Here is a 23,469-nt window from a genome sequence, read left to right on the forward strand (position 1 = left end):
TGCTGTCTCCCAAATGTGCCCCCACTCATCTACCCACATCACCAACCCATGCATTATGTGCCGGGAAACCCTCCTCAACAGTTTAGCTGTTTTACGCAAAGACCCATACAGCCCACCCCCTCCTCCCATTCCAGCGTGTCGTCCAGTGGTATGTACTTAGACATGCTGAGTACACAGTCCTCTGTACTGGACGATCCTCGTTTTTTAAAAAAAAATTTTTTTTTCAAACCGGATTTTTAATTGTGTTTAAAAAGAATTTTGTTGCCCTTACCCTAGTCTCTTGCTCCAAGTAATCTGTATTGAGGTCATTAGAACCACAGCATTGGTTTCTTGACCTCAATGTCCAGGACTTCTGATCATTGTGGTCTATGCACTTCTTGTGTTCCTTCTAAAAGCACTGTTCAGAAATCTGCACTTCATCTTCTCTCCCCAATGTATGGTGGCAGCACTGATATTCTGTGGGATACGCCTGATTCCTCTACTGGTTGCTGTTGGCATAGTCCTTGTTAAGAAGTCTCTTGTTCTCCTGATAGAGTCAATGAATCCAGACCAGAATTGGTGATTTTCTTCTATTTTTTGTGTATCATTTTTCTTTATTGTGTTGTATTTTTCTTGTTTAATTAATGGTTGTTAATGCAAATGTCATTTTGTGTAACATATTTTTGTAAAAATTAGAGGGTCAGCGAGACGTTATGGAGCCAATGTATCATTTACTATTTGCTGCTAATTTCCCCAAAACAACTGTACCTCCCAAATGTAAGTAGAAGGGACTGCAGCAGGTATCTCCCATACCTTCATACATGGACATTTCCAGGCAAGGGTCAGGTAAGTTTATTTAAATACTGTAAAGTTTGATTAATTTTCATGGAAAAGCAATACTGTATCACACTGTGGTTCGGGCCGCTGCAGCCACATAACGTAAGCAAATAACCGCTAAGATATGTATGCACGTTGCATATACACGCCGGCACGCTATGCGCACAATGCAGTGACACGTGTGGCTGACTACACCTTATCCCCAAACAATGGAATGCGACACCAGTAGTTACATGTAATGTTGTGGTCGAACGCATCAACAGTATTTACTCAAAATATACAGATAAAAGATACAACAATATTACAGAGAAGAGCTACAACCAATAGTACATACGTTTGTTCACGAGCGCTCCCGGATCCGGTCCTCAGTCAGTCTTAGCAAGATGACCTTCAGAGAATAGACTGAGCCTAGTCAGGAGGACTCTCTTTATACAATGTGTCCAAATACAGTACAATGGGAAGTGTAAGCGCTTCTTTCATAGGTCAAAGGGCAGGTCATTTACAGTACATGAGGGGTCATAGGTTGGTTTAAATGAATGGGCGATGCTTGGTCCGGTCCAGGTGTGCTTGCAGGTGTTCACCCCTGGTTCCCGCCGAATATCAAGAGTACAGTATTTACAGTATTTGTGAATATTACAATTGTGCACATATCTATGCTCAGAAACATGCTATAAACTGCACATAGCAACCAGAATATAGGTCTCAAGATACTGCACATCTGGATACCAAGCACTAAGTACTAACCTTACTCCATCCCCTCACATCCTGAATGACTGTTATTCTATCCTTTGAGTATATGTAACTTGCTGGAAATGTGTGTGGAGACTATGTGTAAATTATGCACTATATAAATAGAATATTGAATATGTCTTTGTGGCTTTTCTGTGCGATTGCGTATGCTACCGTATATACTCATACCACGTGTCAATACGTGAACCAGTGTACGTAGCGGGCGTGGATGGTGTTTGCATGTTGTGTGTATGTAATATTTTTGACTTCGACAATACAACCCTAATTCACCTACACAAGTAAAAAAAAAATAAAACTGAACCTTTGAACAGACATCATTTATTTAAAAAAAAATAAGATATCTATATACACCCCACTATTCACACAAGCACACAATCAGACATAGCCACAATCACAAGTACATAGTCACTATTGGTGGTTCTGGGCTCCGGCCAGTTCAAGGGAAATCGCACAGTCACAATGGCAACGTGTGTACCCACCTTTACACACCAGACGGGGTATTTATACACAGCAACACTGATATTATGTGGACACAAAAGTAACACTACAAGTGACACATTAACAGGAAATTGTTTCTGTCACCATAGCGATAATTATCTGGAAATAAGATAATACAGACACATAAAAAGACTCAACGGAAATCTTTTGTTTTTAAACAACTTTATTTCATATTTTTAATACACAGATTTTTCTCTATATTTTAAACTTAAAAAATACTTTACTCTGCACAACAGCCTATGGGGGTCATTCAGAACCAGCCGCAATAGCGTCTCGCAACAGTTTGCTGGTGGTGGTAATATATACATGCGCACATTGCGGTCACATCCCTGAGGGGTTAACGTGGGTGGGCTAGGACCATTTTTCAGGGGCTGCATGATGTCACATCTGCGTTCATCTCTGATTACCCCCTATAAGCTTCCAGAGTGCACCTCATATCTCATCTTTTCCAAGTTACTACAAATGATATGAGATCGGTAGCAGCACTACTTTCAGGATTATTACACAGAACACACATAAAGGCTGACACAGCAAATAACAGTAACACATACAAGGGATTCATTAGAAATAAGGAAGCATAATCATTAAAAGTCTAATTATCAGATTCTGTGCGGGACCCATACACCTCTTTACTGCCTCCAGCAGCCAATGTAACTGCACTGCGGCCACCCGCCCTGTCTCCCCCTCACTACTGCCACTCGCCGTCTCCTCCCACTACTGCCGTCTCCCCCACTACTACCACCTGCCCTGTCTCCTCCCACTACCCCATCTTCTCACACTACTGCCACCGCCCTGTATCCCCCCACTACGGTCACTTGCCCTGTCTACCCCTCTACTGCCACCACCCTGTCTCCTTCCACTACTGCCACCCGCTGTCTCCCTGACACCTTAGCTCTTTTTTGGGACATGATTACCCACATAGACACTGCCTCCAGCAGCCCCTGGTACCGCACTGCAGCCATCCGCCCTGTCTCCCCTGACACCTCAGCGCTGCTTGGAGACAATATTACCTATGTAGACACTGCTCCAGCAGCCCCCACTAATGCAAAGGTGCCGCCTACCCGACATCTCAGCACTGCTTGGGGAATTGATACTGCTAGTTACAGTCCTTCATCTGCAGATGGAACCGAACAGGGCGCTGCTTCTGGTACCTTGGACCCTGGTCATGTAGGGCTGGGAGAGTCAGTAAGATTATGTAATAGAGTCACCATCTTACAGGCAGCCGGTGAATGGAGCAGAGAATGGGTGTTATGTGGCAGGAACGGGCTGGTTAGGTAACAGCCTGGCTGCTGCATTCTGTACAAGCTGTGCAATTCTTTTGCTGGGAGACCCAGGTAGAGGACATTGCAGTAGTCTATGTGTGATGATACAAATACATGTATGACTGTAGGTAGATCTTCTGAGGGAAATAAGTGCTGGAGTCTGGCTATGTTCCTCAGATGAGGATCTGATTGTGGCTGATATTTGATGTCTAAGCGTGGAAGTCAACTGTTTGAAAAGTTGGTTGGGGGTGTTTTTTCCGGTCTAGTAGATAGGAAAAAACAAACACCTGACTTTTCAAACAGTTGAAGTATCACTCCACCATCCAGGACACCAAGGGGGAAATTTACTAAGATGGGAGTTCTATTTAAGATGGGATGTTGCCCATGGCAACCAATCAGATTCTACTTCTCATTTATCTAGCACCTTATAGAAGATAATACCTGAAATCTGATTGGTTGCTATTGGCAACATCCCATCTTAAATAGAACTCACATCTTAGTAAATTTACCCCCAAGATTCCGCACATGATCAGCATTTTGTTACTCTGAACCCCCAAGCTTAAGTCTGTTTGGTTTGCAAAGCTGAGCTGTAGCCCTGCCCTTTGTTGGTGAGCTTCTATCAGAAGGACCTGTTGCATGTATATTGCAAAAAGCATAAGAGATAGGACAGAATCTTGAGGAACATTACATGGCAATGATAAGTATACTCAAGAAGATTAAAATGGTTTCTCACCTGAGTGGTCTATTGTGTGCAACAAAAGCTTATTTCTCAGAGTATGGAAATGCCTGTGTGACTTCGCTGATGTGTAACAAGATGTGATTTCTGTGTAAAACATTTCCCGCACTCAGAGCAAGAAAATGGCTTCACACCTTTGTGACTTCTCTGATGTATAACAAGAACTGATTTCCGTGCAAAACATTTCCCACACTCAGAACATGGAAATGGCCTCTCAACTGTATGACTTCTCTGATGTCTAACAAGATCTGATTTACTTAAACAACATTTCCCACACTCAGAGCAAGAAAATTGCTTCTCACCTGTGTGACTTCTCTGATGTTTAACAAGATCTGATTTCCATGCAAAACATTTCCCACACTCAGAGCAAGAAAATGGCTTCTCACCTGTGTGACTTCTGTTATGTCTAACCAGATCTGATTTGTGTGCAAAACATTTCCCGCACTCAGAGCAAGAAAATGTATTCACACCTGTGTGACTTCTGTTATGTCTAACCAGATCTGATTTGTGTGCAAAACATTTCCCGCACTCAGAACATGGAAATGGCTTCTCACTTGTGTGACTTCTCTGATGTATAACAAGAACTGATTTCCGTGCAAAACATTTCCCACACTCAAAACATGGAAATGGCTTCTCACCTGTGTGACTTCTCTGATGTATAACAAGAACTGATTTCCGTGCAAAACATTTCCCACACTCAGAACATGGAAATGGCTTCTCACCTGTGTGACCTCTCTGATGTATAAGAACTGATTTCCGTGCAAAACATTTCCCACACTCAGAACATGGAAATGGCCTCTCACCTGTGTGACCTCTCTGATGTTTAACAAGATCTGATTTCCATGCAAAACATTTCCCACACTCAGAGCAAGAAAATGGCTTCTCACCTGTGTGACTTCTCTGATGTCTAACAAGATCTGATTTACTTAAACAACATTTCCCACACTCAGAGCAAGAAAATTGCTTCTCACCTGTGTGACTTTGCTGATGTCTAACAAGATCTGGTTTGTGTGCAAAACATTTCCCACACTCAGAACATGGAAATGGCTTCTCACCTGTGTGACTTTGCTGATGTGTAACAAGATGTGATTTCCGTGTAAAACATTTCCCACACTCGGAGCATGAAAATGTCTTCTCACCTGTGTGACTTCTTTCATGTTTAGTAAGATTTGATTTGTCTGCAAAACATTTCCCACACTCAGAACATGGAAATGGCTTCTCACCAGTGTGACTTCGCTGATGTGTAATAAGATCTGATTTCCGTGTAAAACATTTCGTACACTCAGAGCAAGAAAACAGATTCTCACCTGTGTGACTCCTCTGATGTATAACAAGATGTGATTTCTGTGTAAAACATTTCCCACACTCAGAGCAAGAAAATGGCTTCTCACCTGTGTGACTTCTGTTATGTCTAACCAGATTTGATTTCCGTGTAAAACATTTCCCACACTCACAGCAAGAAAATGGCTTCACACCTGTGTGACTTCGCTGATGTGTAAAAAGTTGTGATTTCTGTGTAAAACATTTCCCACACTCAGAGCAAGAAAATGGCTTCACACCTGTGTGACTTCTCTGATGTGTAACAAGATGTGATTTACTTAAACAACATTTCCCACACTCAGAGCAAGAAAATTGCTTCTCACCTGTGTGATTTCTCTGATGTCTAACAAGATCTGGTTTGTGTGCAAAACATTTCCCACACTCAGAACATGGAAATGGCTTCTCACCTGTGTGACTTTGCTGATGTGTAACAAGATGTGATTTCCGTGTAAAACATTTCCCACACTCGGAGCATGAAAATGTCTTCTCACCTGTGTGACTTCTTTCATGTTTAGTAAGATTTGATTTGTCTGCAAAACATTTCCCACACTCAGAACATGGAAATGGCTGCTCACCAGTGTGACTTCGCTGATGTGTAATAAGATCTGATTTCCGTGTAAAACATTTCGTACACTCAGAGCAAGAAAACAGATTCTCACCTGTGTGAATTTGCTGATGTGTAACAAGTTGTGATTTCTGTGTAAAACATTTCCCACACTCAGAGCAAGAAAATGGCTTCACACCTGTGTGTCTCCTCTGATGTCTAACAAGATATAGTTTGTGTGCAAAACATTTCCCACACTCAGAACATGGAAACGGCTTCTCACCTGTGTGACTTTGCTGATGTTTAACAAGATCTGATTTGCGTGTAAAACATTTCCCACACTCAGAACATGGAAACGGCTTCTCACCTGTGTGACTTCTCTGATGCATAACAAGATGTGATTTCCGTGCAAAACATTTCCCACACTCAGAACATGTCAGTGGCCTCTCACCTGTGTGACTTCTCTGATGTATAACAAGATGTGATTTGTATGTAAAACATTTCCCACACTCAGAACATGGAAATGGCCTTTCACCTACCTTACCTGTGTGTGGGTTAATAGGCTTTGTGTTCTGTGTAAAACATTTGGCATCTATAAAACACGGAAACACTGTATCTACTGTCAGAGCTGTAACAGATGCACCAATATCAGAGTGATCAGGAGAACACTTCCCAGGATCAGAAGGACCAGCTGATAGAGCTGGATGTATCATTGGGGTAATGGGGTTATCTCCTGGAGAATCCGGTCTACTGTCATTATCTTTTATGTCACAATCCGGGGATAACATTAGATGTCCTTCTGGGATATTCCTGCTTGTGTGTCCATCTGCTGGAAATAAAATACATTATGGAAATGTGACATTTTTTGTAACAATATTAATCTTGTAAACAATAGGATATGACGACTCTCTGGGACACTTAATTGTAAATGTGTGGGTATAATAAAACATAACTTTTAATGAAGGCTTTATAATATTGTGTCTCAATCATTGTGTCCACCCTCCTGAGAATACTCACAATAACAAATATAATATTATAATAAGACTTAGATATCTCTCTCTCTTGTACTGGTAACTAACCATGAAGTATAAATGGAGATGTAGTCACTCGCCAAGTCCTATGTCAGCACCAATGTAAAACAATGGATGGGGAACATAGCGTATGAGGAGATTCTAGATGAACAATAATATCAGTCATATGAGCTGATAGATCAGAGAAATGTCTCCTAACGTTACTCCTGGAAGCATTGGTAAGGTAGCATTCCTTTATGTGTGTGCTCATACGCTGGTAAGCCTGTACATGTGTTACTCACCCTTATATAAGGTATATTGCTACAGCAGAGTAGGTGTGTGGAACAAGGTATTTTACATGCAATACACCATATAATACACTGTAATCATCATCATCTGATAGGTTATAATACACTGTTACACCCCATCATCAGTGTCTTAACTCTATACTCTCCATAGTAATAAGGATGATGTGTGTACGGTAAGTATGATACAGAGAATTACATATCAGAATCTATACAGCTGCAGCCATACTTCTGCTTCTCATACGTGTGCTACTGGCAGCAGTGAACATCTGAGTGAGAGTGCAGGGAAGACAGCAGAGTCTGATGAGAAAGAGATTGGATCTGCCTTTGCAGGGATGTACCACACCTGTCACCCCTGTTAGTATATAAAATAATAAAAAAGAGGGGTGTGATCCATCCAGGCGTGCTTTATGGAGATCTCCTCACTAAGTGGCTTCTTATCTAACCTACCTGATATCTCTTAGCCGCCGCTGGTACCAAGACCCAATCTATTAGGTCCACCACTCCTACTGCCCTAAAGCCGCTCCCTCCGGGCACCGTTCACTGCCGCAGCCTAGTGACGCCGCTGATGCCACAGGCTGTATTCTGGGGCTAAGTGTGCCCAAGATTTCCTGCACGCTCCTGACACCTGACTTGAAGGCGCTTTTCGCTCAGTCGGGATCACTTGCTCTCCCACTCACACGGGTGCGCAGATTCCGCTACTGCTGGGGACAGAACGGGCTGCCCATAGTCAGTGGAGCCCGGTGGTGATATTGGGAAGTGAGATGACTGTCATTTTGGATCCTGGTGCCCGGCCATCGCATGCTTTGAATTCTGCCTTCAATAAGGTGTAAAATTGATATAAGCTGCTAAAAAAGTGTTGTAATGGCTGGACCGGGGTCACTACACTAAATTGAGGCATTTGCCTTGAGGTGAAACTACCTTCTATTTATATGGTACCACTATAATCTACTTCCTCTCAGTCTACATGCAGAGCCCAGTATCAAGTATCGTCTGAGTACAGCTCATTACACTCTGATTACAACCTCACAGTATATTATTTTGTGGATTTATTCACTGAATATATTTTTCCATTTGTGTCTCTCTGTGCTGAGTACTTCACGTCTGTGATCACGCTGACCTCTAGTGGAATTTCTCGGTCATTACTGTGTTATTTGAGTTGCATTACATCATGTTTACTTGAAATTTTGGCTCGGCTACCCCTGTCATCCCGACTAAGAATGTCATTTTGAACTGTGTCATCTTGATGTAACCTCCTAACAGCGTACTCCTTTTATTTATAGATCGTTTGTATTTTCCTATCTCTGAGAGGTCCGTCTCTTTGTAGCCGGCTTAACATGCCTCCAAAAAAGGTTAAAAGGTACCAAATTGGCCCACCTGTCCATCCCTTTGGTACCTCAAATTCAGGTGGTCCTTCTAAGACCGCTACAACATCATCTGCTTCTTCTTGTCAGACGCACATGAGGCATACTGTGACAAATTACATGGCCCTATGTGGGCAATGCCATTATGTAGTGTTAGGACTGCTGACATCGGAGAAGCCGTGAAGTGGCGCAGCAGCTTAAACATGTGTAAACTTATTCTCTGAATTTCTATTACCAGATAGGTTCAGGTATGGTTACAGGTAATTTTTTAGTTTGCTGAAGGGAAATGTAGGGGTGGGATTTGCAACCCCCCCTCTCTGTCTGTTTGTCTGTGACCCCTGCCCCTTTCCAGTACCTGATACATAATTATCTCCAGGAATGATCGAGCATTTACCATTGTTTGTCTGCTTGTGTGCGAGAGGCATTGAATGGGAGCAGTATTTGGAAGGCATGCTGTTCCTTGTAGTACCCATGGGAGATCCTGGGGGTGGCTCCTGGGCAAGTTAGCTCTCTGTCTGGGTGTGTTTTAGTAATAGCCTTTATCATGAGGCCTACTGTGACAAATTACATGGCACTATGTGGGCACTGCCATTATGTAGTGTTAGGACTGCTGACATCGAAGAAGCCGTGAAGTGACGCAGCAGCTTAAACATGTGTAAACTTATTCTCTGAATTTCTATTACCAGATAGGTTCAGGTATGGTTACAGGTAATTTTTTTGTGTGCTGAAGGGAAATGTAGGGGTGGGATTTGCAACCCCCCCTCTCTGTCTGTCAGACGCACAGCCCAGCTGTAATGGCTGAAAACATCTTAAGACACACTAGATGGTCCTGTTACTCTATGCTCTATACATTCTGTGTTATCTACATTTAAGGACTGAAATAACCTCAGAACTTAACTCTAATATTCAAGCTTTGAGGTCCGGTATCAGTGAGATTGGCACTCGTACAGACTAAGATGAAATAGATTGTTGCGCCTCACAAAGATCTGATTTCAGCACATGACACCCTTCAGGAAGACCTGGTCTCTATTCGTGATAAAGTCATTGATTTAGAAGACAGGTCTCGGAGAAATAATATCAGAATAATGGGCATGACGGATTCTGTTACAAATTCTGAGCTTTATGATTATGCCACGGTCCTCTATTCAGAAGCTTCCACTGAAGACTCCCAAAGCCCAAACAGACCCCTATCCAAGCACCGAGGGACACTCTGCTCAGGGTCCACTTTCTTCATATAAAAGAACACATTCTAGTCTGCTTTGTCTTCCTCATCCACAGCCGAGTGTCTGGATAATCTGCAGATATTTCCAGATATTTCTTCTGTGACGCTGGCCAAAAGACGTCTATTCCACCCAAGGAAATGTGCAATACAAATGGGGCTTTCCTACTAAGATTATTGTGATGCGAAATGGCACCTTCACAGTGATACCTTCACCCGAGGATGACCCTGCTATTCTGAAAATGTGGGATTTTTCTGTTGACAGTCCTTCATGACACTTTACCTAAACCAATCCCGGATGAGTTGACTTCCGTCTTGAAGCAATATGCTAAGTTGTAAGACTGCAAGAGACACTCAGAGTTTGTTTCCTACTGTAACATGTGCCAACTGGGACTAAGTTACTGGGCATGGATCTATTTTTGGGTCAGATTTATTTATTCTTATTATGGGTTTAAAACGTGTCTGTTTCCCTTTATTTCCTGCGCTATTTAATTGCTATATAGTATATGGTCTGATATACTTTCTAGTCTTACGTTTCATAATACCTTTCTAGAATGTTTGGGTGTTCAGGCAAAGCATGGCTGATTCGTCTAACATCCTGTTGCCCTTATAACGGTTTTGGTAGCACCTAAATTGGATATCAGGCCATGTTCTAGGCTTTGGATATATTGGTTACATTGAGATATGATATTTCTTCGTACAATTGTTACTATGACCACCAGATTTTGCCCTCTTGTATGGCTACTTGAGGTAGTCGGTGGATTTCCCTTTTAGGCCCGACCGCCACCTTTTCTACCTTTCTGCATGGTACCCTAGTGACAGAATCGCTAGCTCCTTTATGGACGCTATTTCTGTTTGTCTCCCATTTTTGTTCCCTATTTTATTTTTTCTGTTATGATAGTTTGAAGTATGCACACGTCCTACAGACTCTATTGGACTTTACACAGATGATCCTAGATGTTTCATACCATGATCTGATCTCTATCATGGTGACGTTTTTAATTCTTAATGTAAAAGGTCTTAATTCTCCTCATAAGAGACGTCTTGCAATAAAATATTTCACTGACCAGAAGGCGGCGGTGGTAGCCACTCAGGAATCACATGTTCCATTGCACTCTCCCCCTCAGGTTACCAATAACTACCCAGCATGCTCTATCTCCTGTGGTGTAGCCATCCTTTCTAATAGATCCTGCCCCATTCACCTGGAAAGCAAGTGGGTGGATTGCAATGGTAGATATTGGATTCTAGTTGGGAAAATTCATTATAAATATGTCACCCTCACTTCTCTCTATGCCCCTCATGCCAGGCAGCCCCGATTTCTTATATATTGTTTTTCAAAAGCTACAAGAAATTGCACTTCTCCTTATGGGAGATGTTACTCTTCTCCAGACCCTCATCTTGATAGATCCTCCACTACTGATGAACAGACCAATAATGCCGCCCGTTCCTCATCTTCCTCATGCTCCCATTTATTAGCTGAATCTGACCTCTATAATACTTGGAGCATTAGACATCCAGGTGTGCGTGATTACATTTATTACTCTGCTGTACACAAGTCATATTAGAGAATAGACCTTCTTCTATGTCATTACAATTGATCCCTTACATAAATATATTTCAATATGGGGTGATAGTGTGACGACACAGCCGGCGCATCGTGTCGCACAGTGGTGAAATACATGCGGTTACTTTTCTAGCCCTGGTCCTAACCATGGACTCCACTAATTGCCATTATGTTATTAGTTATATGCTAGGCAATATTGTATTGTATTGTGTTATTATATTGTACAGTTGCTGCCAACTCAGTAATAGGAGCCGGTCACTAGCCAATTCCCTGAGGCCGGCTGTTACAGGAGCATGTGGATACATGACAGGGGCTGCGCCAGATATTTCCTAAGCATTGTGTCACGTGGCATGAGGAACCCTGAGCCTGTGCCCCACAGCAAGCAGCCGCACCATGCCAGAAATATATGTAGTTATGGTAGACCTACTGTCGATAACGCTATTTCTCCTAATTCCACAGTATCCACATGATATACATTGGGATATGAGGTCAGCGGATTGGAACCAATGATCAAAAGCTTTTGGCCTCCCAGAATGCAACGGGCCAGTCCTCTATATCCCCGCCTCCTGGCTCAGGAAATTCAGTTGTTTTCCAAAGCTCAAGGCAGGAGCATCATAGAGAGCCCTAATCAGGCGAGAAGAAGACACATGCACACACTTCCGTACAAGAAGGAAGAGGTTAGTAAGTGTAAGGATCCTCAAATCAGGTGTGTCAGGGTGGGATCCCTGTGGATACAGTGGACCAAGGAGAAATAGAGTTATCGACAGTAAGTCTACCATAACTACATAATTCTCCTGTAGGGTCCACAGTAATATCCACAGAATATACATTGGGATGTCCCAAATCAATTTCGTGGAGGGGGCGCTCCAGATTGGAAAGGAGAATCCTTTGCCCAAATGCAGCATCCTGAGAGGCAAAGGTATCAAAGGCATAATATCTAATGAATGTGTTAATGGAAGACCATGTGGCTGCCTTACATATCTGTTCTGCTGAAGCACCACGTTGTGCTGCCCATGACAGACCTACCTTACGAGTAGAGTGAGCAGAGACACTAGCTGGATTAGGGATATCAGCTTGAGAATATGCGTCTGAATCATCATCCGAAGCCACCTCGCCAGTGTTTGCTTGTCAGCAGCCAATCCTCTCGTGAAATCCGTAGAAAATGAAGAGTGTCTGTCTTTCTGATGGCACTGGTACGATCCACGTAGATCCTTAAAGCCCGGACTACGTCCAAAGATGCATCTCCCGCAGAAAGATCTGGCCCTTGGAAGGCTGGGACTACAATTTCTTCGTTAAGGTGGAATTTAGACACCAATTTAGGAAGATAACCAGATTTGGTTCTGAGAACCGCTCTGTCTGGGTGAAATATCAGAAAAAGAGGGCGACACAACAATGTCGCGAAATCTAAAACTCTTCTAGCTGAGGCAATAGCAGAGTAGAAAGAGAATCTTAGCTGTCAACCATTTAAGATCCACTTACGTCAGTGGTTCAAATGGAACAATTTGAAGCACCTTTAGGACTATACCTAGATCCCAAGGCGCTGTAGGAGGAACAAATGGAGGTTGGATGTGAAGCATTCCTTGGAAAAAAGTGCAAACATCCTGCAGGTTAGCATTTTTCTTTTGAAACCACACAGTCAATGCTGACTCCTGAACTCTTAAGGAAGCCACCTGTAGACCTTTATCTATTGCTGCCTGAAGGAATGCTAGGACTCTGGGAACTCTGAAAGACCTAGGGTCAAATTTCCTGGCACTGCACCATTGAATATAAGCATGCCATATTCGTTTGCATGAATGGCATGTCGACTGAGAAATTCCGCTTCCTAGTGCCACCGTAACGTGTGGCTCACCTCCTTCATTGCCTTTTGGCTGCGAGTTTCTGATGATTGAGGTACGCTACTGCCATTGCATTATCCGAGCGAATTTGAACTGGTTTCCCCCACAGAAAGTCCTTTGCCTGAATGAGTGCCATATATATGGCCCGAAGTTCCAATATATTTATTAGCAGGCAACTTTCTTCCTTGGTCCACTGCCCCTGGAAGCAACATTTTTCTGACACTGCTCCCCAGCCCTGAAGACTGGCATCCGTTGTCAGAACCTCCCAATCTGAGATCCGAAAGGGTCTTCCTTTGTCCAGATGGGATGTCTGTAGCCACCAGGCTAATGACCTCCGTACTTACAGAGGAAGGACCATAGTCTGAGTTTTTATTGTCTGATATAACCCATTCCACTTGGAATTTAGCATACTCCACTATGTCGAATGTCGACACCATTGATCCCATCACACGCATAGCTGCGTGAATGGATACCCTTTGACTCTGTAGCAGCTCCTGAATCCTTGACTGTATTGTGGTCATTTTGTTCAGAGGTAAAAACACTCTCTGAAGACCAGAATTCAATACAGCCCCCAAGTGAGTCATACGTTGGAACCAGGGACAACTTTGCCCAATTTATGAGTCAACTGTGACACTGAAGCAATTCCTGAGACTGCACCAGGATTAATAGGTCGTAGAGGTATGGAAAACTCCTTATCCCTTGTCGACGGAGATAAGCCGCCATTACCATCATAATTTTGGTGAACACTCTGGGAGCTGTAGTCAGTCCAAATGGTAGGGCCTGAAACTGAAAGTGTTGCTGGAGGATAGCAAACAGTGCTATAGGAACATGCAGGTAATCATCCTGGATATCAAGGGATACCATAAAATCCTCCAGCTCCATGGCCAAAATAATGGAAGGTAAAGTCTCCATATGAAACAGAGGCACCCAAATGTACTTGTTCAGCACCTTGAGATTGAGTATGGGCCGGAATGACCAATTTGGCTTCTGAACTAGAAACATGTTGGAATAGAAACCTTGTCCTTGTTGCGCTCGCACAGGGAATTGGAATTATCCTCCCAGATTGAAGCAACTTCTGACCTGCCTGTTGTAAGGCCCTGGCCTTCGTTTCTACGGAAGATGGGCTGGTACAAAAGAACCTTTGTGGAGGGTGTTTCTTGTAGGCAAACGCATAACCATGAGAAACCGCTTCTTGCTCCCAGGCATCTGTGGTGGACTGCTGCCAGATCTGTGCAAAATGATGAAGTCTGCCTCCCACCCCCCTGGAGTCCCCCAGGTGGAGGACCACACCATCAAGCTGACGGTTTATCTTCTGGCTTGGAAGCAGGCCCTCTGCTAATTGCTTTTTAGTCTTACCAGACTTGTCAGATTGGGACTGTTTGCCATAACCCTTCCCTTTTGCTTTTCCCTGGGTCCGAAAAGCTGGAAACCTAGGTTTGGATTTGTGGGTTGAAGGAAACTTCACATTCTTGGAGTCTGCCTCTGACTACAAAATACTGTTTAATTCTTTACCAAAAAGAATATCTCCAATAAAAGGTAAAGACTCTAGAACCTCCTTGGACTCGGAGTCAGCTCTCCATGTACGTAGCCAGACCGCTCTGTGAGCTGCTACTGCTGAGGCTGATGCTTGAGAGACAATAGTACTCATGTCCAAGGCTGCTTCTTCCATAAACATGTGCAATATGGGAGTTTTGCTCTCTAGATGCCAATGAGACATCATCCTCCAATGCATCAGCCGAGGCCGCCACTGCTTTTGCCATCCAGGCTGAAGCTATGGCTGGTCTTACAATTACCCCAGACAATGAGAAGATTGTTTTAAAAAAAACATCTATTTTTCTATCCGTAACAATCATATAATGATGTTGAAGGCAGAGGTAATCTAGATTTTCGAACCAATCGAATGACATGTGTATCTACTTTGGGAGCCACTCCCTTTTTAAACAGTCCCCAGCTGGAAGAGGATAATGGGAATTCCATTTCCATGAAATTCTAAACTTCTTACTGGGTGTGACCAAAGCCTCTTGCATAATCTCCGTCAGCTGTTCTAACCCCGGAAATTCAGTTCTGACTGTTTTGGGATGTTTAAACACAGGAGCATTGGATTTTAACAAAGGGCTCTGCTGCCTCCTATAAGGATAGAAAGGCTTTCACAGCACTAATTAGCTCAGGTATATCCACTGAGCTGGGACCTTCATCTTCGTCTCTGTATGCAGACCCAGAATGTGAGGAATCCTCATCCTCCGAAGTGTCCCCATCTGAAACATGTGTAGACTGTGAAGATGTAGTTTCATGTTACCTTCCACAGGCCTTTCAGTCCGTTTTAGTTGAAAGGCTGCAGATTCCTGGACCGGATGTGATAAAACCCAGGGGGAATGTTGCATGTAAGGGTTAACAGGGTAACCTATCATTGGTATAGGAGCTGGCATTATGCGCTCAGCTACACCAAATAATGTCTGTGCAAACGTAGCCCATGGGGGTTCCATCTGAACGTGTGCCTGCCTAGGATTATTCAGGAGGCTTTGGTGAAAGCTAAAACAATTTGCACATAATCCATTCTGCACCAGATCCTGAGAGGTTAACCCAGCTTTGCAGGACAAACATGAAATCAGTGTTGGTGCTGCTGTGGAGAGTGTATCCTCCTCACCCTTGCTGCTCTTAGACATGATAAACAAATCACACATTTGTATGGTGTTAACTACACAATTTGTGACTGAAATCAATTAATAGCTTGCTAAAGTGACATGCAATCCGATTCCTCCCTGCCTTGCACCAGCACTGAGGATCTGTATACATGACAGAAATAGTAAAGTCAGCAATCACACTAGCAATCAGTCACAAGTTATACATTAGTATAATAAGCAACATGAGCACATCATCAACTACAGATACATTTCAAGTATGTAGAAGAACCATATTACTGCATTACCTTATATAGGAAACTTAACGTATTCAGTCACACAGCGAAAGAAACGGCAATAGTTTACAGACTCATATGCATCAGGCACTTATCCAACTCCTTGTACCCAATACATTAGTGAATGCTGAGTGGATCCAGACGCAAATAGTGTACACAAACTCCAAGTGCACACAACAGTGAACATAGACGCCCAAGTGAAGACCAATGCACCAGTCACACAGGCGCCTATGCTGCGATTGGGTCCTTTAGAAACACAGCATCTCAGACGGAAGCAGCAAATCAGTTCATGGCAGGAAACTCGGAGGAAACTGGTCATGAACCGGGGGAGGGGTGACCAGGGGAGCGTCTTACTCCCCACTGCTGACTTAAACCCCAGGGACCCAGGCCTCACACTAATCCCTGGAGTCTATGATCCCTGGAACCTAGCACTGGTGTACCGAGGTGGCAGCCGCATCAGCAACTGTTCGGTAGTCTCCCCCCCCCACGCTATGCGGAACTGACGCCTTACCTTCTTCCCGTGCTCCGGCCACAGCCTGTTAACGTCAGCTGGACTTGCTAGTACATCCAACACAGACTTCCGCCGAAACAGCACTGTACACGTGGGTTAGTGTTGTTGCGACCTGGCGGGGAGTTGTTGGAGTAACTCTTTCTGAGGTACGTGTAAGATGCTTTTCAGAAAACTCGCTTAAGAAATGTAAGACTATAAAAATAAATGAAATAAGCTTAGGGCTGCCAAAATCAGCAACCCAAAGATCGTTGTCCGGCTCCTGCCACACCAACAAAAAAACTGAATTGCCTAAGCCAGAAAGCAGGGATATAGGGGACTGGCCCGTTGCATTCTGGGAGGCGGAAAGCTTTTGATCATTGGTGCCAGTATGCTGACGTTACCTCATATCCCAATGTATATCCTGTGGATACTGCTGTGAACCCTGCAGGAGAAAAGGAGTTTATATATAGACCGGCGTGTGCTAATAGTGATACTCTCAGGAAATACCTTGCATGTAATACCATAGGCATAGGTACTGCTAGCAAACAGTATGGCTGCTGGTGACACACAGTGACATGATGTGAAGGGCGAGCAGGAGTATAATAGGGGCTCATGGCTCCTGATGTATGAGACACACCAGAGAGTGTGGGGAGGAGACTGGTCAGATCTCTGGGCTGGTAACACACAGTGTCATGATGTGAGGGGGAGAGCAGAAATATAATAGGGGCTGATGGCTCCTGATGTATAAGATACACCAGAGAGTGTGGGGAGGAGACTGGTCAGATCTCTGGGCTGGTAACACACAGTGACATGATGTGAGGGGAGAGCAGGAGGATAATAGAGGCTGATGGCTCCTGATGTATGAGATACAGCAGAGAGTGTGGGGAGGAGACTGGTCAGGTCTCTGGGCTGGTGACACACAGTGACATGATGTGAGGGGGAGAGCAGGAGTATAATAGGAATTGATGTCTCCTGATGTATGAGATACACCAGAGTGTGGGGGGAGGAGACTGGTCAGATCTCTGGGCTGGTAACACACAGTGACATGATGTGAGGGGGAGAGCAGGAGTATAATAGGGGCTGATGCCTACTGATGTATGAGATATACCAGAGAGTGTGGGGAGGAGACTTGTCAGATCTCTGGGCTGGTAACACACATTGACATGATGTGAGGGGGAGAGCAGGAGTATAATAGGGGCTGATGGCTCCTGATGTATGAGACACACCAGAGAGTGTGGGGAAGAGACTGGTCAGATCTCTGGGCTGGTAACACACAGTGACATGATGTGAGGGGAGGAGAGCAGGAGTATAATAGGGGCTGATGGCTCCTGACTCCCCCACTGGGCAGATACATTTCCCTCATTAGTTTGTACTGACAGAGGAGGGTGTAGGATAAGAGATTGCTGTAGTGACTGAGAAAGGAGAATATGTGACTCTCTTCTGTAATAAGTGTTTATTACTCACCTGTGCTGATATCTGTAGGGATCTCCTCCTCCTTACACTGCTGATCACCTCTCACATACGTCTCTTCTTCTCCCTCTGTATCTTCTGCCTTTATATCAGTCACATACGTCTCTTCTTCTCCCTCTGTATCTTCTGCCTTTATATCAGTCACATACGTCTCGTCTTCTTCCTCTATATCTTCTGCCTTTATAACAGTCACATACGTCTCTTCTTCTCCCTCTATATCTTCTGCCTTAATAACAGTCACATACGTCTCTTCTTCTCCCTCTATATCTTCTGCCTTCATATCAGTCACATACGTCTCTTCTTTTCCCTCTGTATCTATTGCCTTTATATCAGTCACATACGTCTCTTCATCTCCCTCTATATCTTCTACCTTTATATCAGTCACTTCTTCTTCTTCTATGTCTTCTGTTTTAATATCAGACAGACGTTCTACCTAAAACACACAAAAAAACCCACTATAATGATATTTGCATACAGTCAGTTTAAACTGAGGTGAAAAAATAAGAATTTACTCACCGGTAATTCTGTTTCTCGTAGTCCGTAGTGGATGCTGGGTACTCCGTAAGGACCATGGGGTATAGACGGGCTCCGCAGGAGACTGGGCACTCTTAAAAGAAAGATTAGGTACTATATCTGGTGTGCACTGGCTCCTCCCTCTATGCCCCTCCTCCAGACCTCAGTTAGGGAAACTGTGCCCGGAAGAGCTGACATAATAAGGAAAGGATTTGGAATCCAGGGTAAGACTCATACCAGCCACACCAATCACACCGTACAACTTGTGATAACTATACCCAGTTAACAGTATGAAACAATAATGAGCCTCATTAACAGATGGCTCATAACAATAACCCTTTAGTTACGCAATAACTATATACATGTATTGCAGAGAGTCCGCACTTGGGACGGGTTCCCAGCATCCACTACGGACTACGAGAAATAGAATTACCGGTGAGTAAATTCTCATTTTCTCTGACGTCCTAGTGTATGCTGGGTACTCCGTAAGGACCATGGGGATTATACCAAAGCTCCCAAACGGGCGGGAGAGTGCGGATGACTCTGCAGCACCAAATGAGCAATTCAAGGTCCTCCTCAGCCAGGGTATCAAACTTGTAGAATTTTGCCAACGTGTTTGAACCCAACCAAGTAGCAGCTCGGCAAAGTTGTAAAGCCGAGATCCCTCGGGCAGCCGCCCAAGAAGAGCCCCCTTCCTTGTGGAATGGGCTTTTACAGATTTAGGATGTGGCAGTCCAGCCACGGTATGTGCAAGTTGAATCGTGCTACAGATCCAGCGAGCAATAGTCTGCTTCGAAGCAGGAGCACCCAGCTTGTTGGGTGCATGCAGGATAAATAGCGAGTCAGACTTTCCGACTCCAGCTATCCTGGAAACATAGATTTTCAGGGCCCTGACTACGTCCAGCAACTTGGAATCCTCCAAGTCCCTAGTAGCCGCAGGCACCACAATAGGTTGGTTCAAATGAAACGCTGATACCACCTTAGGGAGAAACTGGGGACGAGTCCTCAGATCTGCCCTGTCCATAGGGAAAATCAGATATGGGCTTTTAAACGACAAAGACGCCAATTCTGACACCCGCCTGGCCAAAGCCAAGGCCAACAGCATGACCACCCTCCACGTGAGATATTTTAACTCCACGGTCTGAAGTGGCTCAAACCAATGTGATTTCAGGAAATCCAACACCACGTTGAGATCCCAAGGTGCCACACTGGAGGCACAAAAGGTGGCTGAATATGCAGCAAACCCTTAACAAACGTCTGAACTTCAGGCAGCGAAGCCAGTTCTTTCTGAAAGAAAATAGACAGGGCCGAAATCTGGACTTTTATGGACCCCAATTTTAGGCCCATAGTCACCCCTGCCTATAGAAAGTTCAGGAATCGACCCAGCTGGAATTCTTCCTCTCTTTTTTACTATCCTCAGTACCCTGGGTATGCGAGGAAGAGGAGGGAACACATAAACCGTCTGGTACACCCACGGTGTCGCCAGAGCGTCCCAGCTATCGCCTGAGGGTCCTTGACCTGGCGCAATATCTTTTTAGCCTTTTATTGAGGCGGGACGCCATCATGTCCACCTGTGGTTGTTCCCACCGGTGTACAATCAGCTTTAAGACTTCTGGATGAAGTCCCCACTCTCCCGGGTGGAGGTCGTGTCTGCTGAGAAAGTCTGCTTCCCAGTTTTCCACTCCCGGAATGAACACTGCTGACAGTGCTATCACGTGATTCTCCGCCCATTGAAGAATCCTTGCAGCTTCTGCCATTGCCCTCCTGCTTCTTCTGCCGCCCTGTCTGTTTACATGGGCGACTGCCATGATGTTATCTGACTGAATCAGCACCGTTTGGTTTTGAAGCAGGGATTCTGCTTGACTCAGGGCATTGTAAATGGCCCGTAGTTCCAGAATATTTATGTGTAGGGAAGTTTCCTGACTCAACCATTGTCCTTGGAAGTTTCTTCCCTGAGTGACTGCCCACCAACCTCGGAGGCTTGCATCCGTGGTCACCAGGACCCAGTCCTGTATGCCGAATCTGCGGCCTTCGAGAAGATGAGCACACTGCAGCCACCACAGCAGAGACACTCTGGCCCTCGGGGACAGGGTGATCAACCGATGCATCTGAAGATGCGATCCGGACCACTTGTCCAATAGATCCCACTGGAAGATCCTCGCATGGAACCTGCCGAAGGGAATCGCTTCGTAAGAAGCTACCATCTTTCCCTGGATTCGCGTGCAGTGACGCACCGACACCTGTTTTGGTTTCAGGAGGTCCCTGACCAGAGATGATCATTCCTGGGCCTTCTCCTCCGGGACAAACACCTTCTTCTGTTCTGTGTCTAGAATCATACCCAGGAACAGCAGACGCGTCGCAGAAATCAGCTGCGACTTTGTGATATTCAGAATCCAGCCGTGCTTATGCAGCACTTCCTGAGATAGTGCTACGCTGACTAGCAACTGCTCCTTGGACCTCGCCTTTATCAGGAGATCGTCCAAGTACGGGATAATTATAACTCCCTTCTTTCGAAGGAGTATCATCATTTCAGCCATTACCTTGGTAAATACCCTCGGTGCCGTGGACAGACCAAACGGCAACGTCTGGAATTGGTAATGACAGTCCTGTACCACAAATCTGAGGTACTCCTGGTGAGGTGGGTAAATGGGGACATGCAGGTATGCATCCTTGATGTCCAATGACACCATAAAATCCCCCTCTTCCAGGCTTGCAATAACCGCCCTGAGCGATTCCATCTTGAACTTGAACTTCCTTATATAAGTGTTCAAGGATTTTAAATTTAGGATGGGTCTCACCGAACCGTCTGGTTTCGGTACCACAAACATTGTGGAATAGTAACCCCGCCCCTGTTGAAGGGGGGGGGGGGGTACCTTGATTATCACCTGCTGGAGGTACAGCTTGTGAATAGCGTCCAGTACTACCTCCCTTTCTTTGGGAGCAGCCGGGAAGGCAGATTTGAGGTAACGGCGAGGGGGAGTGAACTCGAACTCCAGCTTGTATCCCTGAGATACCACTTGCAGAACCCAGGGATCCACCTGTGAGCGAACCCACTGGTCGCTGAAGTTCCGGAGACGCGCCCTCACCGCACCTGGCTCCACCTGTGGAGCCCCAGCGTCATGCGGTGGACTTAGAGGAAGCGGGGGAGGATTTTTGTTCCTGGGAACTGGCTGTCTGGTGCAGCTTTTTCCCTCTTCCCCTGCCTCTGGGCAAAAAGGAAGCGCCTCTGACCCGCTTGCCTTTTTGTGTCCGAAAGGACTGTACCTGATAATACGGTGCTTTCGTAGGCTGTGAGGAAACCTGAGGTAAAAATGTCGTCTTCCCAGCTGTCGCTGTGGATACTAGGTCCGAGAGACCATCCCCAAACAATTCCTCACGCCTTTTAGAATCAGCATCACCTGTCCACTGCCGAGTCCATAATACTCTTCTGGCAGAAATGGACATTGCATTAACTCTAGATGCCAGCCGGCAAATATCCCTCTGTGCATCTCTCATATATAAGACTACGTCTTTAATATGCTCTATGGTTAGCAAAATAGTATCCCTGTCTAGGGTATCAATATTATCTGACAGGGTATCGGACCAAGCTGCTGCAGCACTACACATCCATGCTGATGCAATTGCAGGTCTCAGTATAGTACCTGAGTGTGTATATACAGACTTCAGGATAGCCTCCTGCTTTCTATCAGCAGGCTCCTTTAAGGCGGCCGTATCCTGAGACGGCAGTGCCACCTTTTTTGACAAGCGTGTGAGCACCTAATCCATCCTAGGGGATGTCTCCCAACGTAGCCTGTCTTCTGGCGGGAAAGGGTACGCCATTAGTAACTTTTTAGAAACCACTAGTTTCTTATCGGGGGAACCCCACGCTTCTTCACACACTTCATTCAACTCATCTGATGGGGGAAAAACCACTGGTTGCTTTTTCTCCCCAAACATAATACCCTTTTTAGTGGTACCTGGGTTAATGTCAGAAATGTGCAACACATTTTTCATTGCCGTAATCATGCAACGGATGGCCCTTGTGGATTGTACATTAGTCTCGTCCTCGTCGACACTGGAGTCAGACTCCGTGTCGACATCTGTGTCTGCCATCTGAGGTAGCGGGCGTTTTTGAGACCCTGATGGCCTTTGAGACGCCTGGGCAGGCACGGGCTGAGAAGCTGTATTGGCATCGAACCTTTTATGCAAGGAGTTGACACTGTCGGTTAATACCTTCCACATATCCACCCACTCTGGTGTCGACCCCGCAGGGGGTGACATCACACTTATCGGCACCTGTTCCACCTCCACATAAGTTTCCTCATCAAACATGTCGACACAGCCGTACCGACACACCGCACACACACAGGGAATGCTCTGAGGACAGTACCCCACCAAGTCCTTTGGGGAGACAGAGAGAGAGTATGCCAGCACACACCACAGCGCTATATAATGCAGGGATGCACACTATACAGAGTGATTTTTCCCCTATAGCCGCTTATATACACAGTTCTGCGCCTAAATTTATGTGCCCCCCCCACTCTTTTTTACCCTAGACGTCTGGAACTGCAGGGGAGAGTCTGGGGAGCGTCCTTCCAGCGAAGTTGTGAAGAGAAAATGGCGCCGGTGTGCGGAGAAGCCCCGCCCCTTCATCGGCTGGCTTCTCCCGCGTTTTTTATGTATAATGGCGGGGGTTAATGCACATATACAGCTTATTAAAACTGTATTATGTGCGGTTTGCCATGTAAGGTACTCTAATTGCTGCCCAGGGCGCGCCCCCCCCCAGCGCCCTGCACCCATCAGTGACCGGAGTGTGTGGTGTGCAGAGGGAGCAATGGCGCACAGCTGCAGTGCTGTGCGCTACCTTAATGAAGACCGGA

At 45.1% G+C, this 23,469-nt stretch overlaps 1 protein-coding gene across 1 annotated transcript in view; it reads right to left on the minus strand.

The window, feature by feature from the left end:
• Window positions 1-2,209: 2,209 nt before the first annotated feature.
• LOC134984763 (zinc finger protein 271-like) overlaps window positions 2,210-23,469 on the minus strand; it is a 40,469-nt gene continuing 19,209 nt past the window's right edge. The window contains exons 2-3 of the mRNA XM_063950252.1: window positions 18,092-18,530; window positions 2,210-6,752 (exon numbers count right to left, since the gene is read on the minus strand). Coding sequence (XP_063806322.1) covers window positions 4,096-6,752; window positions 18,092-18,377 — 2,943 coding nt within the window. The 5' untranslated portion in view covers window positions 18,378-18,530 and the 3' untranslated portion in view covers window positions 2,210-4,095. The remainder of the gene's footprint in view (window positions 6,753-18,091; window positions 18,531-23,469) is intronic.

Source organism: Pseudophryne corroboree, assembly GCF_028390025.1.
Source record: "Pseudophryne corroboree isolate aPseCor3 chromosome 3 unlocalized genomic scaffold, aPseCor3.hap2 SUPER_3_unloc_8, whole genome shotgun sequence".
NCBI lineage: Eukaryota > Metazoa > Chordata > Amphibia > Anura > Myobatrachidae > Pseudophryne > Pseudophryne corroboree.